Source organism: Peromyscus leucopus, chromosome 17 (assembly GCF_004664715.2).
Source record: "Peromyscus leucopus breed LL Stock chromosome 17, UCI_PerLeu_2.1, whole genome shotgun sequence".
In the NCBI taxonomy this organism is placed as follows: domain Eukaryota; kingdom Metazoa; phylum Chordata; class Mammalia; order Rodentia; family Cricetidae; genus Peromyscus; species Peromyscus leucopus.
In genome coordinates this window covers 4,057,907-4,080,902 of record NC_051077.1, presented here as the reverse complement: position 1 = coordinate 4,080,902, position 22,996 = coordinate 4,057,907, and the positions used below count along the sequence as shown (strand labels likewise).

Sequence of the window (22,996 nt, the reverse complement as noted above, 5' to 3'; positions counted from 1 at the left end):
AAAATAAACAACACACACACACACACACACACACACACACACACACACACACACACACACACGAGGTGAGGGAGGGAAAGAGAAGGAGGGAGGAAGGGAGATTACATGGTGTAAAACAAACCAAGAAAGTGGAAGACTCACACACTGAAAACTTTAAAACACTGAAGACGCAATTGAAGACACCAGCGGGTGGAGAGACCTCCGTGCACATGCATTGGTAGGATTAATATTATGAAAATGGCTTCCTATCAAAAGCGGCCTACAAATTCAATGCAATCTATTAAAATTCTAATACAATTCCAAACAGAAATTGGAAAAAAAAATCTTAAATTCACATGGAAACACAAGAGACCCTGATAGCGAAAACAACCTTGAACACTAAGAGCAACTGCTGGAGATGTCACCAGTCCCAATTTTAACACCACTGAGTCTCAGTGGCAGAGCACCGTGATACCTGCACAGAAACAGACACACCGACCAAGGGAATAGAGTTAAGGACCCAGATCTAAGTGCAGCCACCTGATGTTTGATAGAGATGCCAAAAATACACTTCCAGGGAAAAAAACAGCATCTTTAACAGTGTGGGGAAGACAGGATGTTTACATGTAGAAGAATGAAATGTGGTCCTTTGTTCTCACCCTGCACACAAATCAATTCCAAACTGATCAAAGATCTCAATGTTAAACCTGAAACAGAGACTTCTAAAAGAGAAAAAGAATAGCAAGTACCTTTAAAAAAAAATTATATTTGCTACCACTGAAATACACTCTCAAGGGTTTCCTCAGCACAATTTCTTTGAGAGTGTGATGGAATGTTGAAGAGTGTTTTTGCGTGCAACCAAGGAAATCTCCATCTCCCAGCCACTCTGGGTATTTGTTCTCATAGTTCACACTGCAGATCCCTGTCCTCATGTGTTTTGAGTCTACACCTTCCACTGCCCATCTGAAGTTCTAAGATGCATCGTAAGAGTGCAAGCTAAAACCAAGTGAAGAATTTCCACACTCACGCTAAAGCTGTTAGAGCTGTACAGTGATACTTGTCAGCCGGTTCAAAGGGGAGAGATGTTGGAGAGTGTATTGCCCTTCCATGCCCTGTTGGTCTCCTCATAACTGCTCTGTCACACCTCAGACTACAGGAGATGTCCCACCTGCGCGTGGACTGTCCGGCCTAGCTGGTTTCTGGAACAAGTGTCAATTCTACTGGGTGGTGGCTCATTGACTGTACTCAGTGTAGGAGAAATGCAGTGCAAGGCCGACCCCCATCAGGGAAAAGCAGGGTCACGTAACACAGGTGCCTCCCTGCAGGTGCAGTAACAGGTAGACCCCTGAGTGCTCTTCATCTCTGACAGGCCTAGGATCCTTCCCTATCTGCAAGTCTGTGCCTCGAGAAGGCCAACAAACACAAAAGTGGATCATCCCCTGAGCAGTGGGGGTCATTTGAGGGGCAGAGGCCATGGAAGTCCATTTGAAGCATGGGGTCTGGGAGGGCGCCTGCCAAGTCGTGTCAGCACAGTGGCCTGAGAGTATGTGCCTAGGGATTTTCTGAGGGCTAGTGGCCAGTGTTGGAGCCAGTCGCTTGGCTTTGGGGTAGTAAGGATGCCTTTGTTTTGAATGAAAGCTGTATGTAACTTAAGTAAATATAGTAAATCATTTCTATGTTAATCTGTTGCCTTTGTAGTGTTTACTGAAAAAGTGCTGAAGAGACTTTTTCCTAATGTTTCAAGTGGCGGAGATAAGGGGACACCTCAGACTCCTGCCTTGGAGACACCACCCAAGAATGTGACCCCTGAGGCGGTACAGCACACGCATGATCATAGGCCGACAGGTAAGGGCGGATTACAGGTATCAGTGTTTCCCTAACTTAACATTAGGTGTATATCCCCTTAGCCCGGGGCTTCTGTGGAGACCACACTTCAAGTCTTGACAGCAGTTTGTGGGGACAGCCCTATTCTCTACACATACTGTCTGAGTATATAAACACAGCCTGCTTAGTCCGTACACTGTTGCCTGCAACAGCCCAGGAAGCTGGCTCCAAGACTGCAGGACAGGGCTCAGAGAGAAACCTAGGGCTTTTACATGAGGGCCTTTGTAGGAACGGAATGAATTCACACGCAGTCTGGTGGTTCCTTTCTTTATTCTCTCATGTTGGTTCCTCTGCATCTGTTTGTTCTTCACAGCTGTATATACCCAGCAGAATCTTACAGGCAACATAGAAGTTCATCTGAAGGTCACATTTCATTTGCTTGCGCCGACAGTGAATGAAGGTTCCCTTCTCCCTGTATCCTCGCCAGCATTCATTGTCTGTTGTTCTGTTGATCTTGGCCAGTGTGACTTGAGTAAGATGAAATCTCAGAATTGTTTTGATTTGCATTTCCCTTATTGTTAGGGATGATGAACATTTTTTGAGGTGTTTTCAAGCCATTTTTATTTCTTCTATTGAGAATTCTCTGTTTAGATCCAAAGCTCATTTTTTATGGGGCCATTTGTCTCTTTGATTCTTTGTTTCTTGAGTCCTTTGTACATTCTGGATATTCATCCTCTGTCAGATATGTAGCTGGGAAAGATTACCATTTTGCGAGCTTCTTCATTCAATTATTTCTTTAGCTGCACAGAAGCATTTTAGTTTTATGAAGCCCCACTTGTCAATTGTTGGCTTAATTCCTAGGCAAATGGGGTCCTATCAGAGAACCCTCTGCTCTGCCCATGTCCTGTATTGTGCTGTTTTCTTCTGCCAACTTCATTGTTTCAGGTTTCACATTAGGTCTTTGATCTATTTGGAGTTAGTGTTTGTACAAGAGGATAGATTCCAGGCTAATTTTGGTCTTCCGAGTGTGGACACCCAGTTTTCCCAGCACCGTTAGCTGAAAATGCTGTCTTCCCCAGTACATGGTTTGGACATCTTTGTCAAGCATTAGACGACTGTGGTTACACGTGCTCACGGACACAGCTAACACAGTGTTGTTTGTGTGTTAGTAATTATAGTTTCATTTTTTTCTTTCTACACCTTCTTGGTTATAGTCATTCTCTCTTCAGCCCAAAATACTGCTTCCTGTGTTTTCTTTAGGTTTGGTCTGTGGGATGTAATTTTTTTAAGGTTGTTTGTATCATGGAAAGTTTTCCTTTCTCCCTTAACTATGGCGGGTAGCTGGTACTGTAGTCTAGGTTGGTCATCATGGTCTTTTGAATGCATTGCTCATGCCCAGACTATCAGTCATGTTTCATGTTCTGTCAGACCACATTCTGCATACCTCATTCTGGCCTGTAGTCATGGGAACCTCTGAACTGGAAGTGGTTTCCCACTTCAGTGGTATACTTGGAGTGGCTGAGGGTGTGAATCTTGGTAGGGACACAATTTTTTTTTAATGGTTAGGACAATTTAACAAGATGCAGGAGAGGACTAGGAAACCATAAAGGCAATGTCTGAGCAGGACATGATCTGACACCTACTCCACAGCTGCCCATTAAAATCACACAACTCTTCAGAGGCTGAGCAGGACATGATCCGACACCTACTCCACAACGGCCCGTTAAAATCACACAACGCTTCAGTGTGGGATAAGTGATGATCAGCATCTGCACTGACACAGCACAAGGGAGGAACAGCTTCCGTAGCCAGGGACAGGGCAGATGATGAGAAAGTGTTGCCTGGAGGTGTTTGCATCTTGTAGGCGTTTTTTGACTATCATGGGTCTTGTAATTGGGAGCCTGAGCCAACTTTCCTTCATTCTCTGAGATGTGGGAGGGGGGGAGAAAACTATCAGGCTACTCTCATTGGAGCTTCAAGTTATAAAACTGAGTACTTAACATTTGAAATTGGTTCTCTGTGGTATATTCATAGGATGAAATGCTCTTCATGCATTAAAGTCAGGCTGTTTAGTATGTGAGTGGATATCGCTGGATAGCAGAGAAATGCATTCCAACCATGTGAGCAAATTCAAGTTTTAAATATTCTATTGAGTTTTAATCGTGGCCGTTTTATTGAAGGAACTGTGGGAAATGTTTACTCTTTTCCTTGACTAATGGCCACGCTTGCTATAACATTTTCAATTTTCATTGTTATTATTGTTTTTTAAGGTACAATAGCCTGGTCCTCAGCCACTAGAGAAATACAAAAGAAGGTGATGCGGGGGGAGAGAGGCATGATATTGCATGTTTTATCCCATGCAAAGGTATATTTAATTGCACACATGTGTATAGTGTGTGATATGAAAGCAAAAGAGGGCTCTCCAGAAGGAAGGGCAGTGGTAAGGGTGGAAGTATGGGGAAGACTGTGGAAGTGTCTTAAGGGCGGTGTGCAATGATCTGTATATGTGTGCAAGGAGGGATGCTAGCCAAAACTGTTTTAAGGACTCAAAAATATTTACATGAGGGTGTAGCTAGAGTTTTCCTGCCTGGCCCACAGTCGGGACAAATCTCTGTCACCCACCAGCCCCACAGCTGCTCAGACCCAACCAAGTAAACACAGAGGCTTACATTGCTTACAAACAGGCTTCTTGCTAACTGTTCTTATATCTTAAATTAATCCATTTCTATAAATCTATATGTTGCCACGTGGCTCGTGGCTTACTGGCATCTTCACATGCTGCTTGTCCTGGTGGCGGCTGGCAGTGTCTCCTTCCACCTTCCTGTTCTCTCAATTCTCCTCTCTGTTAGTCCTGCCTATACTTCCTGCCTGGCCACTGGCCAATCAGTGTTTTATTTATTGACCAATCAGAGCACACATTTGACATACAGACCATCCCACAGCATGAGGGAAAACCCAAAACTGGTTTTAAATTTTTCTTGAATAATCCCTGATAATCCTGCCTGCCATTAACATGAATAGTAAGTGAAGAAATTAAATGCAGTATGTTCATTTAGAAGAATGTTATAATAAGCTCTTTGAGCGTCACATTAAGGATGACTCTGTTGGAAAAGTAACCACAGGATACATGTAAGCATTTCATTCTCCTATAGAAATATGCATGAAAACGTATCACTTGGGGTTTAGGAATCCCCCCTGGAATTGCATTAAGTCACAGTCATGTAAGCGCTAACACCTCTCAGAGTCTCCCACGGGGTAGTATGTCCATCTTCCGTTGCTACATTGGATCAGGTCACCTTGCTCAGAAGGTCAGTGTACACTCTCATTTCTGCATCTTCAGAAGTTCGGGTCTGTGTTGTAGAAGTCTTGACTATCCTGATCCTTATGGCCTTTCCTGGAAAAACTACTTCATTCAGTAAATGGCACGTGAATTTGTCTGGGGGAGTGCAAGCAGCTAGAAGACGAAGGGACACCAAGTGTGAGCTGGCAGCAGCCACAGAAGAAGACAGAGTTCCCCCCTCCCCATGTATTCCTGTACTCTGCTGTCATTGCCAGTGACCTCCTGAGGGCACTGTTAACACTTTGTATTGTTTGTAGTGGGTTAATTTGGTCCCTGGTGCAACCTCCAGCATAGGGATGCTGTCCTTGGTGCTGACTCCAGCCTAAGGGAGCTGATGTTTATCCAAGGTGCTGTCCTTGGTCCTGGCCTGTGTCTACAGTGCTCTCTATGCTGATGAGCCACTGGTGTGCCCGTGATCCAGTTCTCCAACAGCTTTTTCAGGGAGACACTTACTCCAGGAATGGGAAAACTGGGACTCACACTACATGGCTAGTCATGATGAGTCCTATCCTAACCTCACAGTGATGTTAGTGCTTAAAATCATGTTGGGCCCAGCAAATGCTTTTTCCTGCCCAAAATGGTGCTATAGTTCCTGGATTTATAAATTCTGAGCAGTTTTGGTAGAGCTGTAGAGCTCCATGGATCAGAGTCTGGATACCATCACTATGTTACAGAAGCAACACTAGGAATTACCAATCAGGCAACACTTTCTCTTATAAACATATTTATGATGATTGTAAATTACAGAATAGCAAAACAGACACATTCTGCCAAACTTAAGCTCACACTTTACTGGGGGACATGATCAAACCTGTGAATAAGTAATAGAAAATATGAAAAAAAAATGCAATAAAACTGTGCCCAGAGTATGATTGGCTACAAATATTTCCATAGTTTCTGCAAAGAGGAAATTGAAGATATAGCATAATGCAGGAGGCAGCCACAGAGGTGCATTTGAAATATAGTACACACTGAGGTCCAGCAGCAGACTACAGGGAAGGGACATTGTGAGGACGGTCTCAGCTGAAGAACCAGCGTGCAGACGTAATGGTTATAAAGAACATGGTGTACAGCGTGAAGAAGGAAGAGCAGTGTAGACAGACAAGACGAGAGTGTGAGACAGACAGACCCTCCCCCAGTGAAGTGACATGCCACTCTAGCCTTACTTTTGTTCAGGGTGGTTAAGTACTGACTTCAGCCTTTGCCTCCATTCAGATGTTTAAGTTGAAACTTCATTTAGTTTAAATTAAAATTTCTGTCTCCTGTCATGCTAGCAGTGTGTCCAGCACTCTCCATCTGCCTGGGATGGCTGAGGCGATGGACACTCAGCTATAGGGACACTCGGATGTCAGAGCACCATGCTCTGCTGGAACTCTAATCCACAGAGCACAGTGGGCCTGGTGAGTCAGGGAGTTGTGATTTTTTTTTTTTTGTTTTGTTGAGACCACCTGCATAGCTAAGGAAAAATGAACTAACTGAGTTCTAGAAGCATACAGAATTTAAAACTGAACATGAAAATAAGGAAGTACTCAAGACAACATAGGAGAATTCTTTCCCTATAAAGTTATACACATGGCCCAGGGTCATAAAATTGTTGATTATACTTGATAAGACTCAGAAGTATACATGCCAACTTGCCACGTGTGAAGTCAGAAAACAAATAGTGAACTAAGAAGACAGTGGCAGCTGATAGAATGGATAAAGAATTCATTTATTTAATATATAAAACCCTCATGTGTTAGTGGAAAAATAAAAGGTCAATACCTCAGAGAAAAGTGGACAAAACAGGGTTATTGGCGTTTCACAAAACAAATAGGCAACTCTCTCAACACCAAAGAGAGTGCTTGGCTTCTACTGAGGAGAGAGACACAAATTAAAAGTGACTTGTAATCCCCTTTTCATCTGCCCTGTTGTCGTGGAGTCATAAATCCATGTCCTTTGTCAGGCTTCCAAGCCTGGCTGTCACGACTAAAGGCAGACAGAAAATACGGTCAGCTCCAAATACACCCACCTGGGCCCAGAAGTTCTCCGTCTAGCCAGTTCCCCTGTGAACTAACTCCTGTGTACTAAGATTGGCACGCTCTGAGTTATTAGCTGTGACATTGCTCACAATAAAGAGAGATTAGAAGTCTAAATCTTCACATTGAGGGCTTAGTTCAAACCTTTTTTACATTTATTCATGTTTTCATGGGCAGAGGGAGTGTGTTCATGTACCACAGTGTGCTTGTAGCGGTCAGAGGACAACGTACAGAAGCCAGTTCTGCCCACTGCGTGTGTTCTGGGATTGAACTCAGGTTGCCAGGTTTAGCAAAAGCACTTTTACCTACTAATAAGCCTTCTCGCCAGCCCTGGGGCAGGAATGGGGTGGAAGGCTGATTAAATAATTTGTGGCACACTGTTCCCTGGGAGATTGCACTCTTCAAAAGGCATGCAAGGCCCTAGGTGGTCCACTGGAACGAGAGCCAGGGTGTGTTAATCGGGTGGAAATCAAGAGACAAAGTTTCCCATCAGATCCACTGCAGAGGCTGAGGCAGGAGTAGCGTGTTGTTCTTTCAGTTTGCATGTTCACCAATAGCCTTGCAGAAACCCACAGCACATGGCAACATCCGTTGCTTTCCTGGAAAGGACCCAAGAGGTCAGAGTAGGAGGGGACTTACCAGGCTCACATGTGTCCTCCTGAACTGTGGCATGGTGCCCCCTACAATGTAAATGTAGTGTGACATCTTGCAGAAGGGAACACGTGAAGATATTTTCAGACCTGCATCACTTAGGCATTTTCCCAACCGCATGCCTATCAAAAGAACATCCTGTATGCTTCAGCAAAAAAAAAAAATTCAGCCTACATCAGGAGGCCGAGATGATGGGGAATAGCAGTGAATATAGAAATTGGTTTAAAAATTTTAGTGATATGACCAAGTGTTGACTATAATAAAGAGATAAAATAATCTTCATATGTTTCACGAGGTGTATAAGCCACTGTAGCTGCAACAGCGATTCTCACGGAGAAAAGAGGAGAGCCACTAGAGCAATAACTAACTCTGGATGGAGGCGGCCGTGGCCAGGGGCAGATTGGACGGTACAGCGATATGACCAAAGGCATTTTGGCCTCTCTTCCTGTGTGTAATGTTGGTAAATGCCTGCAGAACTCCTTGGTTCATTTTCATGTTGAGGCAGAAGTAAGGGCCACTAGAGAGAGGGGAGCAGCGGTGGTTATGGGCAGCACCAAGGACAGCAGGATGCCTGGGCCCACGCTTGGTCTGGGTCCAGGTGGCTTTGGGGAGTTTCTGATTAGACATTAGCTGCTGAGGAGTCACTCAGAAGAGGTGAGGGCTCTCTAGTCACCAGCACTGTGGTTTTTCTGGGTGCCAAGACAAGAGGGGAGTCAAAGGAGCCATGTTCTGTGGGCATAGACACGCAAGGACTTCTACCAATCCACAGCCGGGAAGAAAAGGAAAAGTGGGTGTGGCTCCACGTGAGGATCCGTCCTGGCGGTATCCCACGAGTACATAGAGCTGCTCAGTGCATTCCTTCTGCTTAGGGATTGCCAACCTCACCAGCCTCCCCTGTGTGTTATTAGAGATACGGGAGCTGATGGCTTTCATTAGCAGAGAGGAGATGCCCACTTGCCTTCCCGTGCCTTCAGTCCTCTCTTGGGGAGACCAACAGTCCGGGGAGCTGTGCTCATAGAAGCAGCACATGCTGTACCTCATGAAGATGATGGGGTGTAGAAAGAAGTGTCCACTGGCCATGCCGTAAACTGTAACCCATCTTGTCCTTGCTTCCGCCCCACAAAAGGGGCGTTTGAGTGAGAAAACGTATAGAAAATTGAAACCAAACACTGTTGTTATAGGTGGTCTGAGCAAACCGAGGCCCAGGTCATAGCTTCCCGCCTCTCCTGGACATCCCTGGCTATGGCGGTGTTATCATTTGCGGCTTAAAACCATCTGTAGAGTTAGTGTGTGGTTTCCAACCAGAGGAGGACTATCTCCTGGCACGTTCCACTTCCAAATCTGTTCTTCGATGTGTCGCTATTTTTCATTGTGTGACTCATCTCACGCTTCACTTCCATAATACTTTCTATATCCAATCCAATAATTTAAGTGAACAATGACATTTCTAAGTTCTGTTTAACTTTCTTATTAAGAAAGATTTAGTGGTTAAAAGCTTCCAAAAATACCCTGTGAAAAATGATCAAATGTTGATGTTCCACGATAGGATTAGTATACATAGAAGCATATCTCCATCTGCCCTTGATTCTAGCAGGGAATGGCGTAGTAATTAATCAACTGTGTGAATCAAATTAACAGAAGAACCAGAATTCTGGCAACATTCTGAATACTTACCCTCCAGAGAGTGGAATATATTGATGGCAGAGGAATTTGAGAAGGTTTCATGTTTTTTTGTGTTTAAATGTCTTAAAAGCACATCTTCACTATGTTATTTTGTTCTGTCTTGATCTGTTAGTTTAAAATAAATTGGTAGTTGTTGGTTTAAAATAAAATGTTAGTTATTCTGTGAAAGACTAACGGGAGTATCCATTTGTGTTTGCCGTGTATATGAGAGTCACTTTAACATGTTATAAATGAAAAGACAAAACTTAAGAGGACTGAAAGGAAATATTGAAGAGTGTGGGAGAGAAGATCCCTTATCTGGTTTGTAAATATGAAAACACAGCGAAAGGTTCAGACTTTTCAAATCAGCAATTACATTTCCAAGAATTTGTCAGAAGAAACGAAATGGCCAAGCCCACAAAGGGATGCAGAGCAGGGTGGAATTGCCATTCAGGTGTCTGATACAGGTTCATCACCTGATGGCACTGTTGGGGACCCTGTAGAAGCTTTGCGAGGTTGGGCTAGCTGGAGGAAGTAGATCTCTGGAGAGCAGGCCTTGAAGTCTGTAGCCTTGTTTCTCATTGTGTCGTTTCTGCTTCTTGCTCCATGGAGAAGTGCACAGGTAGCCTTATTTTCCTGCTTCCATGGCCATGAGCTACTTCTCCCGCTTTCCAGCCATAACAGACTAACCCCTTTAACTGTGAGCCAAAATAAATACTTCTTGCTTCAGATACTCGTCAGGTACTTGATTACAGAAGTGAAGAAAGTGACCGATGCAGATGGCCGTAGCCACTGTTCATGACAGTGACTATTTCAAAGCCACCTCCCACACACAGATTTTCAGGACAGTAATCAAAAGATCAATTATAATTTGTCCATAGCATAGAATATTTTGTACTATTAAAAGAGTATGCTGGCTAAAACCCTATACACTGTGCTGTATTATTTTATGATATTATACTCAATTTTAAATTCTCATGTAATACACATAATCCATGTGAATTATGTATTGTGTGATGTCAGAAGGATATTATATGTATAATGGATCTTTTAATCACTGTCTGAATTCTACATGTCTGTGTATCTGCAGGTACTTGTGACTTAGAGTGTCTGTGTGCACATGTTGATCTGAGAGGGTGTCTACGTTTGTGTCTATACATGGTTGTGTCTTGGTATACATGTATGTGTCTGTAGATTTGTGGGTGTGTGTTTTAGAATGTATCTACATTCTCTGCATGTGTTACAGAGAAAACATGGAGACAAAATTCAGGGGAAACAAGGTACAAAAATGTCAGAAGGTTCATGTTATGATAATAACAAATATGTTGTTTGTACTGTTTATATTTTTCACATTCCGAGTTAGTTATGTTCATATCATCTTACAAAAACTCACAGGTTTACATTTTTACTAACTTAATGTGAATTTAAGTAATTGTAGATGGTCCACTTGTCACAACTGGTCATATAGCTAACTTGCTTTACTGACAAAATACTTGGCTTTTTAAATGTAGTGTTTATGACAGTGATTCGGTTTTATTGAGTTACTTGATTTCTTGTCTTCACTGAATTTTATTGGAGAAACAGCGCTAATGTGATCAAGCCAAATAACTGTCTGCTTGTGTTACATAATATTTACTAGTGCACGCCGCGCCCCTTTCTCTGCAGATGGTGACATTAAGACCCAGCCTGAACGTCGGCTCTACACTGTGAGTTTGCCTCCTCCAGGGTATATTCCTAGTTTGCCGGAACCTTCCAGCTGTGCGAACTCTGAAAATGCTTCCAGTGGTGGCGACACAGAAGGTACAAAGTCTGGGCAGAGGAAAACTGAGTATTGTTTCCATCGTCATTTTCTAGTATTACGCCATTTTCCAATCTTGCAAATTAGCTTTTAAACTTACAATTTGATGGATATGGGTAAGCATAGCATTGGGTAACCAATCATGTAGTAGGCTGAAACAGCTGAACCAAGCTCATAGGAGCGCATAAACCATAGACCGACAGCTGTGGAACCTGCATGGGACTGGACTAGACCCTCTGCATGTGGGAGACAGTTGTGTAGCTGGGTCTGTTTGAGGGGCCCCTGGCAGTGTGATCAGGATCTATCCCTGGTGCATGAACCAGCTTTCTGGATCCCATTACCTGTGGTCAGACACCTGGCTCACCCTTGAGGCAGAGGGGAGGGGCTGAGTCTTGCCTCAACTAAATGTACCAGGCTTTCCTGTGCCCCCATGGGAGAACTTACCCTTTTGGCGGAGGGGATGAGGGGTGAGTAGGTGGGGGTGGGGGGAGTGGGAGGAGGGATGAAAAGGGGATCTGTGGTTGATACGTAAAATGAATAAAAAAAAATTTTTAATAAAAATTTTAAAAAATAATAAAAAATAAAAGTCTGGCCAAGCAGCCGTGGAGCACGACTTTAATCCCAGCACTCGGGAGGCAGAGCCAGAGCCAGGCGGATCTCTGTGAGTTTGAGGCCAGCCTGGGCTACAGAGTGAGCTCCAGGACAGGCACCAAAAACTACATGGAAAAACCCTGTCTCGAAAAACCAAAAAAATAAAAATTAAATAAAAAGTCTGAACTCACCAAAAATAAAAAAATTAAAAAAAATAAAAAAAAAAAAGGTTACAAGCTTGTAATAACAGAAGAGAACTTGGGACAGAGAGTTAAAGCTTGGCAGGTTTATGAGCATATTGAGTAATGCATGAGCAATCTGGAATTAAATACATCACAGTGCTAATACTTGGTTTAGTAGAATTTTTGCCATGCTTTTCTAAGCTTTTCAAATTTTCTAAAAATTATAAAGTGAAGGAATTACCATGTCCTGTATCTCTTTTGGGAAAAGATTAGCCTATTATAATTGTATTTATTGTTGAATGTCTTATTGAAAGAGGGTATTCCAGTACTACGCAGTTCATTATTGATGTGGAAGTACTGGTGTTTCCAAATGTTGTTTTTAATCTTACCATCAAGATGGTTGGTGTTCCCTTTGAATATTCAGTTTGAAAACTTTTAAAAGAGAAACTTATAATCTTTGAATAGAGATTCTCCCACTCACCCTGGGATGATTCCTATCAAGTATAAAGAAAGTCTGTGCTCTAATCTTAGTTAATTTGATTATCAAGAAATTGTGTTTTCCTAACACATTGGTCTTTCTGGTTCTTTTTAATTAAAAAATCAGAAACTGTAAAACCAGAGTTGGAATAACTTAGAAATAATATATAGTCAAGCCCTGATGGGAATGTTTGAAATATTAATTATCAGAAAGTGTGTTGGGCTCATTCATGTGCTGGTAGTGCAGTTGTCTCTCATTTGTGCACCCCTGTGTACAGTTCATTCACTCCCATGCCTCCACGTACAGTTGTTTTATTCTGTGTGGTTGATCCAGGTGCTGCTGCTTACCTGTGCTTTTATACCCAGGTGACACTCACTCAGACACCATTGCATCGAGTTGGCTCTCAGTGTGCTGTGGTGTAGCTGGCTGTCACCATGTCACTGTATACATTTAGTTCTCATTCACATATCATTGTATAGCGAGCGTTAGCTCTCACCAACTCTGGTGCGTTTAACTCTCACGCATCTCTGTATAGTTTGCTGTCATTTTTGGGATGTTGTGTACAGTTTTTTTCTCACATATTTTTATATACATTTGGCCCTCAGATGCTGTTGTTACGTAATCGACGTTCATTCACGTACTGCTGAATGGAGTTGCTGATGCACATAGTTGTTTACTCTCATGTATTCAGTTGACTCCATTGCTGATATTTTCGAGGGCGGCCTAATGCCGGGAACTGTGTCAATCAAGAAGGCCTCCCTTTGCTATGACCATGCAGTCCATCCTTCTAGGCTGATGGTTGAGACTATTCTAGGGTGAAACACGCTGGTGCCAAATTGGCAAGTAAGTCTTTCTACAAAGGTTTTTCTGTGTGATGAGTGTCCCTGGGCCCTTAAATAGTTACCTTCTTCCTGTGGCCTACAGCTGTTGCCACCTCCTGCAGGCAGGATGCTGGAAACTGGTGTAGCCTAGCGAAAACAAGGTCGAGTTGAGTTCTGACATCCGGGCATTAGGGTTCGTTCCGTTGAAACTACAATGGCAGTTAGACGAAGTTTATGGTGTTACGGAAGCTTGACTAGCTATTACAAGTGACATTTAGTTGTTAGTCCAGGTATTTCTGCTATTTGTTTTCTTCTCTGCTTCCTTCCTGTCTCCTGTAGGGTAAATAGAGTCACCTTTGTTGTAGATGGGGAGTATGGTGAAGATCACACCTGCCCTGGAGCAAGGGGGCCAGGGACATGGGTGGTAGAGCAGGCCGGGACCCTGAGTCCCAAACTTCTTCTCCTGTTGTTGTTGTTGTTGTTTGTTTGTTTGTTTGTTTGTTTGTGGGAGAGTCTTGCTTTTCACCCAATCTAGTGTCAAACTCACAACCTCTCTCCCCAGACTCTCCAGTAGCTAGGATTGTAGGGGTGTACTACCATGCCCAGCCCTCTGCCAGTTCGCTGATGGGGCCTCCACTTCCCTAACCCAAATGCCACCTCTGTCCTGACACCAGGCCTGGCCCTGCCTGCAGAGGATCTGCCAGAGACTAGACTGCTGCTGCCTGCTTTACACACAAATCCCTGCTAGAGGCCCTAGTAGTCTGTTCACGAGTCAACACAAACTAAGAGCATCGCCCCAGTTTCTCAGGGTGCCCTTGAACAACTCATGGCTCTAACTCAGCTGGGAAGTTGATATCTCAACTTGGAATGCTTATAACTCACACCCAAATGTTTCGATTCTTTGCTTTCAACTTATTTATGTTTTTCATCAGAAATTCTGTAAAATGAGCATTTAACGGTATTTGAAGTGATGGGGTTGGAGAAAACAAAAGAATCCCCACTGTCTACTCATGTTGGCTGTTCCTGTCCTCCGTAGTGCAAGAGTGTTAGGAGTCCTGGCCTGCATTGCACCAGGCTGGGGGAGAGTGAGTAAATCCTGCACCCCACACACTTGGCTTCGGTTAATACATGTGAACTCCTCATATTCCTAAGGAGGTGCCGTGCATTAGGGACGAAGGCTAAAGGACCTAGCTCAGCTTAGTGCAGCGTGGGGTCGACAGAGCTGAAGACGAGGTGATGTGGTAGGTACTGTTGGCTGTGGCCCAGCTGAAGACTTCACTCAGTGTCCTGCGGGCACAATGACACAAGAAGTAAGGATTCCAGCTTGGGTGCAGCCACCAGACTCACCTCCCTTTCCTGGGACTCGGGGCTTCTGGGAGTCTGGAGGAGTCATTTTCCGGGACCTTCATTTTCTCGTAGTTAGCTCTCCCTCCGTCACACTCTTCTTAGAGCATTGGAAAGGTTGAGTTTTCTGAGCTGTAGCTTATCCTTTTTGGAAGTACAGAGTAAGCAGGGTTCCCTGTGACTAATCACTTCATGAAATGCCTTTTTCTTTTCTTTTCTTTCTCATGTTACAGTTTTATTATCAGTCTTAAGTTAACATGTAAAGTAATGGGCTTCATCATGACGTTTCATACACAGTCTGTTCTCCTTTATCGCCCATGCTGTCCTTATGCCCCTGACTTGCCTGTTCCCTTCCTCCCTAACATAGACACACACACACACACACACACACACACACACACACATGCACGCCGCCTTCTCTCGTGTCACATGTATTGTCCAGGAATAAACTATTAAATGCCTCTTGAAGTCTGTGTTGGGGATTGCACTCAGGTCCCATTGTGATGAAGGCAGTAGGTAGGGCCCTTGTCATCCTGACATTTGTCGTGGTTGGGGCTGTTCCTATGCCAGCTGCCACAGTGGTTGAGTTGTCTGGAAAAGTACTGGGGGCCAGCATAAGAGAGGCAGGGCAGAGCGCGTGGACGCAGAGCTGGTCCTGAAGTACCAGTGGAGCCAGCAGATAGATGCCGGGCCACTGGGACCTCCTAACACAAAGGTACCAAGAAGACACCCACCTCGTGGGTGGGGACAGATAAGCAGGGAGTGAGTTATTTTGGGCCAGATTTTCAAGCACCACATAACACCACATGCTTCCCCGAGAATCCAGTGATGGAGGATCCAGATTTGTGGTGGTCATTCCTCAGGGAGGGAATGAGGAACTTAACAAGTGGCAGAGAAAATGCAGGGGTGTTTTGAAGGTGCTTCTGCGGTGTGAGCCATCAGATTTGGCAATGCTCTTCCAGCATGAGATGATGGGAAGGGGGTGGGTGGTAGACCGGGATTTCTCAGTTGAGCAACAGAGAGGTGCCGGCAGCTTATACGTGTGCTCAGGCAGGCGAGACTGCCCTTGAGGCAGAGATGTCCATAGGAACGGGCTGGCCAGAGCCACCTCTTCCCATCCCAAGAGCGTCTTGTCTCTGAATAAGCTCACCTCATGTCTGACGATCTCACAACAGTGACAGCCAGAAGACATGAGACTCTCAGCAGTTAGGGTCGGGTCTGTTGAAAACCTTGTAAATCATCTGGAGCCAGAGCAACTAACATACTCCAAGAATGATGTGACGTGCTCGTATTTCATGTGGAGACGTTGTATCTGTTGTGGGGAGTTGGTCTCCTGGCCTGACCCTAGCCTTGGACTCCTTCCTCCAAGATCCTCATGGTGTTTGTTTGAAAATCTACTCCTTCCCCTCCCATTTTGGAGTGTCAGCCATGTGGTATTTGTTCCTCCCCCCCCCTCCCCCCCCCTGCCACATGTCAGCCTTGACCTGCTCACACTTGGTATAGCACTCAGCATGACGCCATGACTTCTATCTAGATGGCTGCTCGTCAACCAGACTGGGTATGTACTGGAGAAATAGCTCTTCCTGTCTCTTTTGTACATTTCTTGTGTTCTCTGTCACTGATTTATACTGTGTAGATCCGTGTTGTCTAACTACTCCTCCCAGTAAGAAAATGTCAACCTTGTGTCACATTAGCGTTTTGAGAAATCCACCTTTCACTGCTGAATACTGATGGCTCAGTTTCTGACTCTCATGCCCTACATTTGCTAAACGCTTAAGTAGCTGAACCAAGGATGCAGCTTTGCAACGGATAGCAACAAGCCTTGATGCCTTGCCCCGTCTCCCTAGAAACAGCATTGTAACTATGCTCTCACATTTCAGTCCCAGCTCTCCGGTGAACCCCCAGGCATCCAAGGAGCCTGCTGTCTTGCACATGCATTACAGGAAACACCACCGGGTAGTGTCTAGAGTGTGTTCAGCTGGCTGCTAACACACCTGTCCTAAGCACCACGCTCTTCACTTCAGTCCTCGTCTCATTAGCAAGGATGTGTTGCTTGAAACAAAGTAAAGTGACAGTTATTTAAGAGAGTGGCAAGCTCCCCTGGCTCTAGAGCAAGCCTCCTGACCCACCATCGTGGGCTGTGACTTCTGCGTGGTCTAAGGAGGACACAAGCCCCGCCTGGTGGTGGGACCAGACCAAGTCCCAGAGCATCAGCATCTACATAGAAAGTCTGCATTTGCAAAGTAGAGAAGTGGAAACCTCGGTTGTCTGACTAACTAGCTAACAAGCAGGCCAGTCTTTGGAAGGAGTGCCTTTTCTGTATGCTCTAATATTTGGTATTTTTTTCCTAAATAAAAAAAAAAAATGTCTTGGCTATAAGCAGTGCTAGTCAAAGGAAAGTGAAACATTATAGAAGATGTATAAGATGTAAAACATCATCTCAGAGCACAGCACTAGGCAGGTGTAGTAAATATCTATTAAGAGCTCTCCCTGTACATATTAATGTGTATACATACACACAGGTTTTATACAAACTGTACTCTTAATATATTACGGAGTTGTTTTTTTTTTTTTTTGTTTTTTTTTTTTTTTACTTTTTGGTGTATATAACTATCATTTTACAAGAACAATAAAACCTACTTTATGAGCAACTTCTTTTATAACTAGTCTCCCTTTTCTCTTTGAACATATAGAAGTTTATATAGTGCTACACTAGCATCTTCATACATGAACACTATTACATATTCACATATATCCTATTGCATTAAACCTGTCCGGTCAGCTCCTAAAGATAAAGATTCTTGGGAATTAAAAGTTCCGTTGCTGTGATGAAACACCATAACTGAAGCAACTTGGGGAGGAAAGGTTCATTCAGCTTATACTTCCAGGTAACAGTTCATCACTGAAGGAAGTCAGGATAGGAACTCAAACAGGGCAGGAACCTGGAGGCTGCAGCTGATGCAGAGACCATGGAGGGGAGCTGCTTACTGGCTTACTCATCATGACTTTATTTTATTTGAGATTTATTTATTTATTTATTTATTATGCATACAATGTTCTGTCTGCATATATGACTGCAGGCCAGAAGAGGGCACCAGATCTCATTACAGATGGTTGTGAGCCACCATGTGGTTGCTGGGAATTGAACTCAGGACCTCTGGAAGAGCATGACTGCTCTTAACCTCTGAGCCATCTCTCCAGCCCTCAGCCTGCTTTCTTATAGAACTCAGGACCACCAGCCCAGGGTTGGCTGGGTCCCCTCCCACCCCCGTCAATTGCTAATTAAGAAAATGCCTTATAGCCAATCTTATGGAGGCATATCTATCTATCTATCCCTCTCTCATTCAGTATATCCCAACTGCAGCCTCCCAGTCTCCCTCTTTCCCCAGATCCACTCCTCCTCTGTTTCTGTTCAGAAAAGAGCAGACCTTCCAGGGATATCAACCAAACATGGCATAACAAGATGCAGTAAGTCTAGGCACAAACCCTCACATCAGGACTGGACAAGAGAACCCAATGGGAGGAAAAGGGTCCCACAAGCAGGCAAGAGTCAGACACCCCAACTTTCACTGTTAGGAGTCCAACAAGATCCCCAAGCTAAACAACCACAGCAAGTATGCAGAGGGCCTGGGGAAGACCAGTGCAGGCTCCATGGCTGCCACTTCAGTCTCTATGAGCCCCTCTGAGCCCTACTTAGTTGATTCTGTGAGCCATGTTGAGGTTCCTTCCTTTCAGATGACTCCAGCTTGTGTCAAGTTGACATAAAACCAGCCAGGACACAGGTTTTAAAACCACTAGCAGAGTCTTTTATGGTTACATGATGTGTGTATGTGTGTGTATACATGTGTATACACGTACCCATACATCTGTGTAAGTGCGTGTTTGCCATGGCATGTATGTAGAAGTGGGAAGACAGCCTGTAGGAGTTGGTTCTCTCCTTCTGCCATATGGGTTGCAAGGATCGAACTGAAGTCAACCGGCCAGATGGCCAGGGTACCTACTGAACTGTCTTGAGTGTTCTTAACAGAGTCTGTCAGGCAGTTGCCCCAGTTCACATTCTTAGAGTTGGCCCAAGCGTTTTCAACCTAAGTTTTAGCCAATTGTTTGGATAACATACCTCTTACATTTTCATGTCAGGAAATTATCCATTAGGGAACCTTTTTTCCTAAGCCTATCAACTATAACTTACATATTTGAGTATGAAGAAACTTAAAGTATCTTCTCGACAAAAGACCCTTAAAAAGTTGAAAAAGGAATAAAGTGGAGAATGTTTGCACATTACATGATTTGCAAACCAATGAGAAAAAGTGTGCTGTCTGGTAGACTGACATAGACTGAAGAGCTGTGCAGTTTTTATATTAAATGTATAAGCCCTCCTTTTGTGGTACCTCATTTTTACATATTTCATATGAAATATTTGATCTACCTAAAATAAATAAATCTTTTCTTTTAAAAAAAAAAATAAGCTTACTTCTTTGAATCCAGTGCCTTCTCTTGGGCTATCTGTTTGTGTTCTTTGGCGTATTTAGAAAACATAACCATTAGTTCTTCGGTTCCTACGTCTTATTCTTGACTCTCTTCATTCTTGTCTGTCATAACCCAAGTCCCTCCCCAGATGAGCTCCAAGTGTTGGGACAGGGATGTGCACATGTGAACATGGCCCGCTTTGCATTCCCTGAGGTGCCCCACCCCATGCCTGCAGGAGCCATGTGTTACGTCAGCATTCGGTGAACCGAACTGAATAATTATTTATACAAACAGCCTGTTGGGCAGGTATCAGTATTTCCTTTGGTTCAGAAAGGCATGTGACTGTATGGCGTGCTCTTTACACTCAGATGCAGGTTCCTGTGGTTATTGTTTCGGAAGCAGTTGCCAGGTAAAGTGGGTTGGTTGTCCACTGCCTGGCTGGAAGCATGAACAGTATGCATTCCCTGTGTGTTCTGAGGGTTAGACACCTGTCTTTAAATATCTTTAGATTCCTTGTGTGTGTTCTGAGGTTAGACGCCCGTCTTTAAATATGTTTAGACAGAACAAGCCTTCATTTCAAGACAGACAGGTTTAAAATCTTACTGGTTCTGCTTTGGCCTTTGTCTCACCTCTTGTCTTTGCTGAGGAGAGCCTGAGCCAGGACTCTGGCCATGCAGCAGGTCGATAGAAAGGTCGGTTTGCCCAGGTACAGCCAGGAGTCACATCCCCAGGGTCTGAGAATGGCTCATTCTTACTGTGTGTGGACACGAGGCAGAACATGTAACTCTGTTAACACCTGACTTCTCCCTCAAATGAGGTGAGGTGGCTGTGAGTGGGGCTGCCGATGGAGACATCCCCAATGAAGTCATGTGGTTTGAATGAGAATGGCCCCCATAGGTTCATGTTTTAATACTTGGTCCCCAGTTGGTGGAACTATCTGGGAAGGACCAGGAGGTGTGGCCTTGTTAGGGAACGAGTGCCGCTTTAAGGTTTTAAAAGACGCTCACCATTCCCAGCTTTCCTCTCACTACCTGCCATGGCGTAGGTGAGGAAGTGAAAGGCAGCTTTGGAGAGGTGGTTCTCTCCTTCTATATGGGTTCTAGGGCTCCAAGTCGGTGGTCAGGCCTGAGGACAAGCGCCTTTACCCACTGGGCCATCCTGCCAGCACTGTGCATCATTCCTCTAAATCATCCATGAAATATGGAAGGAAAGATACCAGGCAAGTGTATATGGTTGTTATCAGCCATAGACACAGTAGAAGCAGGGCCATGGTGTGGGGATTGCTGAAGGTTCTGAAGTGCTGAGAAGGAGGGGGAGAACCTGGAATATCAGTCACCTCCATGGTCTCCATGTGCCCTGACAGCTCTTCCTGTCGGGGTAGTCACAGCTCAGCAAGGAACACTGCTCTTCAGTAAACGCTGACTGAATCAGCTAGCAGCTTACCCAGCCGACTGTGCAAAGGGCCTTACAGTCCACTTCCACCAGGTGGCTCTCTTGCCCTCCTTTGACCATGGCTCCTGGGACTTAACTCCTCCTGACAAGAGTGAGCTGTAAGGTGGTTTCCAATGCAGAAGTCATGGGATTTGAGTCATAAAAGAATGTTTTGTTTTTTTTTTTTACAAGATTTCCGTTTCAAAGCTTTCCACACAAACGGCCTACTTGGTTCTATGATTGCCATGCCTGTATCCACTGAACTATTCAGCCAAGGAATCTTGGGACTCACTGTGTTCTCAGGGGTTGTAGAAGCCACTGGCTGTGTGATATGGATTGACTAACTGGCAGCTCAAGGATTCCAATCTTCAATTCACCCTAATCTCTCTGATTGCGGGCATTAGAAAGCCTTTTTGGTGACAGATACCAAGGAGTGACACTGATGTCCAGTAGGTCTAAATGGACCAAGTTTACTACTTTGAACTCCAGAAGTCATTGGCTCATGTTTAGGGGGATAAACAAGTCTATCCTATATTTGGCTTTCAGAATACAAGGAATTCTGCTGTGTGCTCTTTATTTCTGCCTCATCTAAAGTCCAAATTGTTTGAGGGCCTCCCATGCAGATGATGGAAATGCAGAAACACCTGTGACAGGACCCTTCCTCGTAGAGAGCTCAGAGTTAGTAAGAAGGAAAAACAACGCACTTCATCAGTCATATAGACCATGTGTTGTGGCAACACAAACAGTAAGTGGAGTCGACTTTGGGGAGTTCAGGCAGGTCTGATGAAGGACTGCAATGTTAAGCTCATGCTGTATAGGTAAGAAATTGGCAGGTAAACAAGAAGAATGGTTTGAGTGTAGACAGAAAGCAAATAATTGTGAGTGATAACCTTGTGTGGGGTGAAAACTACCCTGAAGGGTCAAGCTTAGCATGTCTCCAGGCCTGTAAACTATCCTCCTTTGCCAAGAGTTCATGGTACATAGGACCCAGTACAAAACTATATTTAAAAAAAATAAATTGAAAAGAATCTTTAAACTATTTTTAAAAATAATGCTCATGTGTAAGACATGACTTTTGCTTGACAATGTAATATTTAACACCAAAGAAAAAATAAATGGGTCTTGATGTAGGATACATGCCGTATATAAACATAAAATACTGTGTGCAAAAGAACCATTAAACCATGTGTCTAAACTAATGAGGAACTCTTCAGATTAAATAGCACCAAAATGTTAAACTTAGGAAATAAATATTAAAGGTTTCTCTCTAGAGAAATCATTTCTAAGCACCCGGCAGGAAGACAGCACTTTGTGAGAAGGTGAGTCTGGGACAGTTGGGTTTTCTACAGTAGTGTGTCAGAACTCCACACGAAGAAGATGAGAATCAGGAACAAGCTCAGAGTATTGAAGGGCCTTGAAGATTAGATGTTATTTCTGATTAATTAGTTGGTTCTGTTTACTCCCAGAAAGAGGGAGGAAATGCAGCTTGGCAATCTAATAGTCAGTACCAGGAAGAACTCAAATATCCTCTAAGCCTAACTGATTAGTAGCTAAAGGTGGTAGAAGAGCCAGTCACATCATCCTAGAAAAATGAGTATGATGGAAGAATGTACTTGAAGTTCTTCTCCAGAGTTGAGAAAAGGTACCTGAGCAGTTGTAGTATGTCCTAGGCTATGAATGTCACCTCCACTGTTCTGGGGTATGGGCATTATTACCTCCAGTGCATCAGCATTAGGCACTAACAGCAATAGGTTCCAACATGGCAGGTGCACAGCTTCATGCTCAAGAGATGTAGGTTGTGTAGGAATTGCTCTGGCCTGGGCCTTTCTTGTTTCAATTCTGGTGTTTGTTTTGTTTGTCTATTCCATATTTTGCCAATGCCCCTTTCTGGGGATATTTTTACCTCTGCTTAAATCCCATGTGGTCCAAGGCTTTGTGCTGGCAGATGTGGAGCTGAACATTATTCTAGATCGCCCTGATAATGTCTTTGGAGACAAAAGAGATAACCTGGTTTGTCCTACTTTATTCTTGAACTCGAGATGCACATAGCATACCCAGCACCAGGTGCATCTCCATCACAGAGCACACGCTACACCTGGTGCATCTCCATCAGAGCACAGGGCACACCCAGCACCAGGTGCATCTCCATCAGACACAGCACACCCTACACCTGGTGCATCTCCATCAGAGCACAGGGCACACCCAGCACCTGGTGCATCTCCATCAGAGCACAGGGCACACCCAGCACCTGGTACATCTCCATCAGAACACAGAGCACACCCAGCACCTGGTGCATCTCCATCAGAGAACAAGGCACACCCAGCACCGGGTTTTCTGTACACATAGCTGTGTGTCTGTCCTTTCTTCATTATTTTCCCAGTCAGGTCAGGACCCAGGTGCTCAGGTCTCA

At 44.2% G+C, this 22,996-nt stretch overlaps 1 protein-coding gene across 2 annotated transcripts in view; it reads left to right on the top strand.

The window, feature by feature from the left end:
- Erich1 (glutamate rich 1) overlaps nucleotides 1-22,996 on the top strand; it is a 71,923-nt gene that overhangs the window by 19,397 nt on the left and 29,530 nt on the right. For both annotated transcript variants that reach the window (XM_028881226.2, XM_028881225.2), the window contains exons 2-3: nucleotides 1,678-1,824; nucleotides 11,140-11,274. In XM_028881226.2, coding sequence (XP_028737059.1) covers nucleotides 1,678-1,824; nucleotides 11,140-11,274 — 282 coding nt within the window. The remainder of the gene's footprint in view (nucleotides 1-1,677; nucleotides 1,825-11,139; nucleotides 11,275-22,996) is intronic.